General features: G+C 37.5%; 1 protein-coding gene across 3 annotated transcripts; it reads left to right on the top strand.

The window, feature by feature from the left end:
- Nucleotides 1–560: 560 nt before the first annotated feature.
- On the top strand, nt 561–6059 carry LOC149167755 (serine/threonine-protein kinase AtPK2/AtPK19-like). 3 transcript variants are annotated; one of them, XM_089433130.1, is made up of 7 exons: nt 561–794; nt 1633–2461; nt 4483–4565; nt 4679–4799; nt 5022–5195; nt 5285–5392; nt 5503–6059. In XM_089433130.1, the coding sequence occupies exons 2-7, from the start codon at nt 1772–1774 to the stop codon at nt 5791–5793; spliced, it is 1467 nt and encodes a 488-aa protein (XP_089289256.1). In that variant the 5' UTR covers nt 561–794; nt 1633–1771; the 3' UTR covers nt 5794–6059. The 3 variants fall into 3 exon arrangements, with proteins under 3 accessions (XP_089289256.1, XP_089289258.1, XP_089289257.1); XM_089433132.1 differs by lacking the exon at nt 561–794 and adding an exon at nt 800–917; XM_089433131.1 differs by lacking the exon at nt 561–794 and adding an exon at nt 946–1087.
- Nucleotides 6060–9313: the final 3254 nt, after the last annotated feature.

The raw sequence follows: 9313 nt of genomic DNA, 5'->3' as shown, positions 1-9313 counted from the left end.
ACTTAAAAAGTTAAACTTAAATAAATAGAATAACAACATTTCCACTAACAACTTCAACTCAACTCGCTTGACAAGCAAAGTTCATTTTATACGCTACTATAACATCTTTTTTCTTTGTTTGTTTTGTTCTTTATTTGTTGTGGTGAGAAATACTCCGAGTCAAATATAAAAGAAATATTGTAATGTTTTGTTTTATGGTTTTACCAATAATAATCATATATATATATATATATAATATCAATTTAGATTCATTTAATTTTGGATTTACCGAGTATTGAGAGATCAAATTTCTTGAGATACAAATTTTTTTTAGAATTAAAAGAGATTTCCAAAATTAAAATAGATTTAAGCTAATTTTATATAAGTCTGTTCAATTTAAATAAGCTAATTTTATATCCCGTCGATTTAAAATAAATCTTTGTTGTTTTATATAAAATCAATTCAATTTTAATTGTGTGGTGTATAAAGCATAAAATTAACCTAACTTGAATCTTCATCTCAATTTGGAATCTTCGATACTTTAAATGCTTTATAGAGATACCGACTTAGTAATCACAAAACTTCTGAGCTAAAAACTTTAGCGTTCTATTTACGGACTCCTCAAGTAAGAAGATTGATCGGGACGGAAGCGGAAGGACCATTACGCTACATCGTATATTCATGCTGAGAAGGCATCATAAACGCATATGCTTCCAAAATAATTGAATGCGTAGAGGAATAGCCCAGAGGTGTCGCACATTCCAAACTTGGGAAGCCAATACGTAAATCCATCGCCTCTCCTGCACTTTTCCCAGGTAATAATGGCTGTTTTGCTATAATTTATTCATGTTTTACTGTTAATTGAGTTAAAGATTCAGCTTTCGGTGCTTTGTCCTGTCGATTCCTAGGACCTCAATTTTCCTTTCGCTGGTTTTTGGGTATATTTCTTCAGCTGAAAATTGCTATGTAACCGGATAGAACCGAGCCTTGCACTAGACATTTTGAAGTGGAAGGCTAGTTTTTTATTTTCTTGTCTGATCACCATCTATTTATTGGCATGAATCACAATCTCTCCTGAATTCTGAAATCAATGCTATATCATTATATGGTATTTGTATATGTTCTTTCCCAGTAATATATTTGGCTTTGCGTGTAAATGTCCATATATCGCATATGTAAGCTGTAAGAAATCAGAACAATGGTGGCCTCTTCATGCAATTTTATCTGAGAAATTACAGCATCCCAAAAAGGGTTCTCCAGTGGAAAATTATCACCTTGCCCCTGCCTGTTAATTCTTGTATGCTATTGTTTAAAAAGTGTGCCTTTTGAAATTTTCTCTTTTGCAAGCAGCCTGGTTGTAGGTTTGTTTATGAGTGTTCAGAAAAGGTTTTGTATTGTTGTATCCGCTCTCTGTGCATAGTCGATTACAATTGAAGGAGGGTTATTTCTGTTCTTTTTCCATGCTATTTATTTCACCATGAAATGGAAGTTTCGGAACCTTGTTCTTTCCCTGTTTTGGACTCTCAGTTTTCAATTAAATATTTGTTTCTTACAACTTCCCTGTGTTACAAATATAACATATGATGCTCTTTCTGTGGTTCTTTTGTAGTCTATGATTTGAAAATTAAATTGATTGGGTTTGCTGCTATGCAGGTTTAGGTCGAAGTGTACCATATGAGTTCAGGCTACACTGTTGCATATGGTCTTTCCTGTAACAGGAAAGACAGGGGCAGGTTCTGTTTTTCGATATTAACCTGCCTTTTCCCACGAATTCCTGAGTTTGCATTGGTGTATGGTAGTGCCCATTTGCTCAAGTCTGTTCTCAGAGTACCTTCTTCTGTGGTGTATCTATAGCAAAATGGTTTTTGCAGGGGTATCTGGTGCTCTCAGAGGTGACAAGTGCAAGCCTTTCATTTTAAGGTTTCCAGAATCCAATGGACAACTGGGATATGAGGAGATTGAATTTTCAGATATATTTGGTCCTGTTGTGGATTCAACAGAGAAATTCGGTGGAATTCCTTCCGTTAAGGATCCTCAAACCATAAATAGGCAGTTTCACTCGTTAGCTTGCCCATCTCTTGAACTTAATCTTGGAGAGCAGCTGAGCAAACTTGTTTTGAATAATAAAGTGCAAGACGAGAAAGGAAATATATTGGAAAAACCTGAGAGTATTGACGAAGGATCTGACAACAGGTTTTTGCTTTTCTCATCGGGAGGCTCAAAAGACCCTAAGTCCTGCCAACTCAAAATTACTAAAAACATTGGACTTAACGATTTTGAGCTGCTTAAGGTGGTTGGACAAGGTGCATTTGGTAAGGTGTTCCAGGTTAAAAGAAATGGAACATCGGAAATTTATGCTATGAAAGTTATGACGAAAGACAGAATTATGGAAAAGAATCATGCGGAATACATAAAAGCTGAAAGAGACATTATGACAAGGATTGAGCATCCCTTTATTGTTCAGCTCAGATACTCCTTCCAGGTGCCATTTCCCTTCTCTCTGAATCTTGGTTATGATTATTTTTTTTCCTACAACTTAAATTGTAAATTCCATTTTGGTTTTGCAAAGCTGCATATTAGTTCTCTTTTGGTGCTCTCGTCTTCTAGAATGTGTCCCTTACTCATATATGGCCCAATAATTTTGATCCCTTAAGGAGTTTGCACTTTAGATCTACACTTTGCAAGTGTGCTGTTGTCAATTATGTCTGTGCTGTATTCTCATTAAGATCATCACAACTACCAGCGAGCAATTGCTATATTCTTAAATTTCCTATGAAACATTCGTTGTATTTGAGTTGCCAAAAAGGAATCTACAATATAAATATTCTTCTTTGAATAGACTACGTGTAGAAGCAAGCAAAAATTCTATCCTAAAAATATTGGTACCACTGTGAGTCATTCTGTGACCACACCAATGGGTACCACACTAGATCTGTAGTCCTTAAAAGAGGCAAAATCTAGTTGCCATTCTTTCTTCCCTGTACATTATTACTCCTTTCTTCTTTCCGATAACATAGGACCACCACTAAGTTGTAAACTGTAGCATATGTCTCAAGATGTCCATTCACTGTCATTTCCCCAATTCCCTCTCTTGATAGTACATGCCAGACTGATATATCTATTTTAGGACCTGCATCTTGTTAAAAGTATGTTTGTATCTATGCCACGTTCCTGTTTTCATAAAATTTGAGTAATGTTTCTCCTTATTTATCTGTTCAAGTTGAATGAATAGGATTAGAAATGGATTAATTTAGTTTTCTTCCAGAATTACTGTCTTTCAAGGTACAGTTCCAGCTCGGTGACTGGATTATTTCAAAACATATGTATTTTAAATTACGGGTACGCCATAAAGATAGAAGACTGTATTAATTAATGACAATGCAATCATTAATGATAATGGCTGTAAGGTGAGTTAGGTGACAGTGACCTAACTGTTATAGGGTTTATAAATGACACTGTATTTGTTACATTCATTACGGAATGCTGACATCTCGACTCTCAACACCAGAAATTCAATACCCATACTGTTGACATAAAAGCCAGTAACAAGTTCCAACACACACCAGATTTTAATCCAAAAATCCAGTCTGTGCCCTGCACAACATCAAAAGGTACCTGATAAATACTTCAGATCAACCCCAAACCAAATAAAGTTATACCACCAATCTGACACAACATTCTGCACACCATCCGCTGATGCAATCCAACTTAAGACAACAGTGCATTTGCACCAGCTCAAATTCTCAAATTATAAATACTAAAAATTTATTGGAGTCAATTCAAACTTGGGACTGTTATCTGTTTAACTTTATCTGTCTATGCTTGCTTCATGTCCAGAGTGTGCAACACCGACAGGTACCTGATAAATACTTCAGATCAACCCCAAAGCAAATAATGTCATACCACCAATCTGGCACAACATTCTGCACACCATCTGCTGATGCAATCCAACCTAACACAACAGTGCATTTGCACCAGCTCAAATTCTCAATTTGGAAATACTAAAAATTTATTGGAGTCGGGACTGTTATCTGTTTCACTTTATCTGTCTGTGCTCGCTTCATGTCCAGAGTGTGCATATTAAGTTTCTGGCGTTGAGAGTGGATATCTCAGCATTAGGTATGAATGCTGCCATTTTTTGGGTCAGCTTTTTCTGACTTGTATGCCAGACTGCATATTGAGTTGCAGGATCCGTGCCTGATTTGGGTTCATCCAGGTTGAAACCCAATGTTGTAGGTTGGTATTGTTTTGCAGTTTCAAGGTGATCAACTATATGACATTCACAGGATTGGTACTTGTGTAAATGTCGGTAGTCTAACTTTGGGCTGCCAGATATGCTATTGCTGCAGCGTGTTATTAATGAATTACAATATTCTCTTCCATATATTGTGTGTTTCGTGTGCATATGTGATTCTAATAACCAAACAAAACCTCTACTGGAATCTAATTATGTTGCAAGCAATCACCATTTCTGATTACACTTTGTTTGGTATATGTATTCAGACAAAATATAAACTTTATCTTGTATTGGATTTTATAAATGGTGGGCATCTCCTCTTTCAGCTTCGACGACAGAGGCTCTTCAGGTATCTTCAAATATTTCAGCCATCTTTTGTCCTGGTTTGCAGGCCTCGATGTTTATTTCTCTAAATGTGCTTGTTTAAACAGTTCTCTAACATGTAAATGCTGTGTTTTCTAGTGAGGATTTAGCTCGGGTTTACGTTGCGGAAATTGTTTCTTCTGTTTCATACCTTCATCAAAATGGGATCGTGCACCGGGATCTTAAACCTGAGAACATTCTTCTAGACTCTGAAGGCCATGTAAGTGCATGTGTCCTGACTAAATAATCACATTGGGACTTCTATTCCTTCTCTCATGCATGGTAGTGGGGAAGATAACTAGGGTAAATGTAAATGTAAATTCCTATTCCTCTTTTCTTGTTATATCCTTCTTAATTCAAAGTCGTGGAATCTTCTTGCTGGATATTCTTATTCCAATTTCAAAATATCGCAATTGCTGATTCCCAATGGGCAACATTTTAGGTTAAGTTAGCTGATTTTGGGCTAGCAAAGGAAGTGGATGAGTCAGGTCGATCCAATAGTATGTGTGGGACTCCAGAATACATGGCACCTGAAATTATTCAAGCTAAAGGCCATGATAAAGTTGTTGATTGGTGGAGTGTTGGAATTCTACTCTATGAGATGCTCAATGGACAAGTAAGCAGATGTACATATGAAGAATTTTAGGTGTCAATGCATCGGTCGGTTAATTCACATCTGAGCATTAGCTTTTGTGTATTTTGCAGCGTCCCTTCACTGGTAACAACCGCCAGAAGGTACAAAGTAAAATCATCAAGGATAAAGTTAAATTGCCACCATTTTTGAGCAGTGAAGCCCATTCATTGCTGAAAGGCGTAAGTTTCTCAGCATTCCTTCTTCAAATCTTGTATCAATGTTATTGTTGTGTGTGGAATTAGATCAGTTGACATTGTGTCTGAGTTTATTGCCTTCATGTGATGTGCAGCTGCTACAGAAGGATCCAAGCAAGCGGCTAGGCAGCGGAGCAAGTGGGAGTGATGAAATCAAAGGACACAAGTGGTTCAAATCAATGAGCTGGAAGAAACTGGAAGCCAGGCAGATACAGCCAGCATTTAAACCTGATGTTAAGGGGAACTGTTGCACCGCTAATTTTGATGGCCGTTGGACCAACATGCCTCTTGATGATAATGAGCCGCCTTCAACTCCAAAAGCTGACAATGATCAACACCATTTCACAAACTACTCATATATCCAACTCAATGACATGAAGCATTAGCCTTCTTTGCCATACAAGGAATCCGCATCCAGCAGCATTGTAGAAACTAAAATCGATGGAGATTAATTTAGTTCTGCCATTTTAACTGTTGGGGAAACGATTGTATTATGTTGTAGAAATGGGATAAACTTACCATCCATCCATCCATTCATTATTTACTGGGGGAAACTTCCTTTCATTCATTCTTGTTGAGAGGAATATTTACATTCTTCAACAAAAGTAATATGGAGAATTTATGAAGACTGTGCTGGGTGTATGGATGAGATGCAATATACTAATCTTAATAATAAATTAAAAAGAAAAAGAAAATAAAAATAAAAATTAAGATAGACAGAGTCAATTGAGTTTATTTTTATTTCAGATAGTTAGATAGGAATGAGATCTGTAGCAGTGATCTTGAAACCACCTCTAAACTGTTGGTTTGACAACGAACTTCAGTTTTGTAACCAATTTTTTAGTTATGTAACGGGTAGTTTAGCATAACGGTAGATGTTCACGTAATAAATCGAATACCTTGTAATGAAAATGATCATCGAATAAAACAGATTCATATTCAGTTTATTTGTCTTGGTCCTCTCTCTCTCATTTTGTTGCTGTGTTCTTTCTTTCTCTGCCATTAAATCAAGAAGTGGTATCAGAGCCTGGACGAAATTATTCCTGAGGACGGCTGGAGCTAGAACCTGTGCCTGTGCCCTGTGGAGCGTTGGGAGGCCTGAAGCGTTGAAGGCGGATTGTGCAGCGTGTAAACCAGAATCGGCTGGAGCTACGGCGGTAATTCTTCTGTGGTTAGTAGCAGATCTGAGGACGGCAGAATCACTGTGGACGGCGATCCCTGAGGACGGCAGTTGGCCTGGCGGCGTTGCCCAGATAGGACGGCCCAAACGTTGAGGCCTGTGCATTTGCAATCCGGGTACTTTTTTAAGAAGAATTTTTTTGTTTTTAAAAGAAAAGGGGTTTGCAGAATTTTGGGTTTGCAGGTTTTTTGGGTTTTAGCAGAATTTTCTGTGGACGGGTGTTTTTTTTTGGGGCAGAAATTTTTTTTTAAAAAAAAAAGGAGAAGGGTCTGCAGAAATTAAACAAAAATAGATAGCAGCCAGCAAAGTTTGTCCAGAAATTTTTTTTTTCCAGAAATTAAAAAAAGATAGCAGGCAGCAAAGTTAGCAGGCAACAAAGTTTGTTCAGAAATTTATTTTTTGTTTAAGACAGCAGAGAAAGAAAAGGTGGTTGTTTTTTTTTCACATATTGTAGAACAGCAGAAGGGTTTGAAATTTAAAAAAAAAAAAAAAAAACAGCAGAGGTTGCAAAGGATTGTTGTTTTTTTTTTACTATTGGAAGAACAGCAGATTGAAAAGGTTGTTTGCACGAATGTTGTGAAACTAGAAAAACAAAAGGGTTTGCAAGAAATCAAAGGATTTGAAACCTGACTTTCTGTTTTTGAATTGGGAAAGTTGTTTGTTTTTTTTAAAAAGACTGAAACCCTAGGAAGGAGGAAAAATGGCCAAGATGTCGAATGCAAGATTCGAGGTGGAGAAATTCACCGGAAAGAGCAATTTTGCTCTTTGGAAACTGAAGGTTAAGGATCTGCTTGTGCAACAAGGGTTGCACAAGGCATTGGATGGGGTTACTAAGAAACCCACAACCATGACTACTACAGAGTGGGAGGACTTGGATGCCCGTGCTCTAAGTACCATCCGGCTATGTCTAGCGGATGAAGTTCTCTTCAACATCGTTGAAGAAACCACGGCGTCAGGTTTGTGGGGAAAACTTGAAACTCTTTATATGACAAAATCATTAACTAACAGAATTTATCTGAAACGACAATTATACAGTCTTCGAATGAAAGAAGGTTCAAGCGTTGCAGAACATTTGAATGTCTTTAATACACTAATTTGTCAATTAACAGATATGGAAGTAAAAATACAGGAAGAAGATAAAGCCATAACCTTGCTGTGTTCTCTACCTGAATCATGGGATCACTTCGTAACCTCGATCAGCTTCAGCTCTGCTGATTCTTTGAAGTTTGAATCAGTCGTGGGAGCTCTTCTGTCTGAAGAGGTACGAAGGAAATCCAGCACTGATACAACAACATCAGAAGCCATGGTCGCTAGAGGACGCTCAAAGGAAAGAGGAGACAAACCAAGAGGGTCTTCCAGGTCGAAATCGAAGGGCAAAAAGTGTAAGGTAAAATGTTGGAACTGCGGTAAAGTTGGACACTTGAGGAAGGACTGTTGGAAACGGAAGGAATCCGAAAACCTGAAGAACGAAGCGAATCAGGCTGATTCAGGTATTGTAGACGAAGTTTTATCTGCTGAAGATTTGTGTACGATAGATGAAACTTCACCTGAATGTAATGTCTCTCATAGTTTTGATAGCTGGTTGTTAGACTCTGGTGCTTCGCATCATATGTGCCCACATAGAAACTGGTTTACTTCGTATGAAAATGTAAACGGTAGTTCTGTGTTTATGGGTAACAATATGTCATGTCAGACTGTTGGGATGGGAGATATCAGGATTAAGATGTATGATAACACAGTTAGGACATTAACTAGTGTTAGACATGTGCCTGATTTGAAGAAAAATTTAATCTCTTTGGGAGTGTTGGATTCAGATGGTTATAAGTTTACAGGTCAGAATGGCGTTTTGAAAGTCTTCAAAGGTGCCCTTGTGGTTATGAAGGCAGAGAAGGTCGGGAATCTTTACAGGTTAAAAGGAAGTACTCAGGTCGGTGAAGCAGCGGTTGCGTCGGAAAAGGAAGAAGCAGGTACTCATCTGTGGCATCAGCGTTTGGGTCATATGAGCGAGAAAGGTCTTCACATACTGATGAAACGTAAATCTCTTCCCGGTCTGAAATCCTTGAATTTAGATTTCTGTAAACATTGTGTGTATGGGAAGCAGTGTAAACAGAGATTTAAAGTTGGTAATCATAATAGTAAAGATGTTTTAGACTACATTCATTCTGATGTGTGGGGGCCTTCCCCTGTTATGTCATATGGAGGTGCTTTGTATTTTGTAACGTTCATTGATGATTATTCTCGTAAAGTTTGGGTCTATCTGTTAAAAAGGAAAGCTGATGTATTCAATGTGTTTAAACAATTTAAAGTAATGGTAGAGAAAAGAACAGGCAAATCTATTAAATGTCTAAGAACTGACAATGGCGGTGAGTTCACTTCTGTTGAATTTGAACAATACTGTAAGGATGAGGGCATTGTTAGACACAAAACTGCTGTTTATACTCCTCAGCAAAATGGTGTTGCTGAGCGTATGAATCGGACTCTTATGGAAAGAGCCAGAAGCATGATCAGCAATGCTAACTTGCAAAAGGAGTTGTGGGCAGAAGCAGTGTCTACTGCTTGTTATTTGGTTAACAGATCACCTTCAGTAGCAATTGAGTGTAAAATTCCTGAAGAAGTCTGGACAGGTCAGTCTTGTGACTATTCTCATTTGAGGATATTTGGTTGTGATGCTTATTCTCTTATTCCTAAAAATCAGCGTTCAAAGTTAGATCCAAAGTCGAAATGTT

Source organism: Pinus tabuliformis, chromosome 5_1, assembly GCF_031772625.1.
Source record: "Pinus tabuliformis cultivar Carrire ecotype Pingquan chromosome 5_1, CPIR1, whole genome shotgun sequence".
NCBI lineage: Eukaryota > Viridiplantae > Streptophyta > Pinopsida > Pinales > Pinaceae > Pinus > Pinus tabuliformis.
Note: the sequence above shows the minus strand (reverse complement) of the source record. Positions and strands in the feature narration are given on the sequence as shown.

What these genes read in the sequence shown, in the direction of transcription:
- LOC149167755 (XM_089433130.1), top strand. Translation starts at nt 1,772, where the DNA reads ATGGTAGTGCCCATTTGCTCAAGTCTGTTCTCAGAGTACCTTCTTCTG. An exon ending in AGCTCAGATACTCCTTCCAG is followed by an intron (nt 2,462 to 4,482) that starts GTGCCATTTCCC and finishes ATATGTATTCAG; the next exon opens with ACAAAATATAAACTTTATCT. An exon ending in CGACGACAGAGGCTCTTCAG is followed by an intron (nt 4,566 to 4,678) that starts GTATCTTCAAAT and finishes TGTGTTTTCTAG; the next exon opens with TGAGGATTTAGCTCGGGTTT.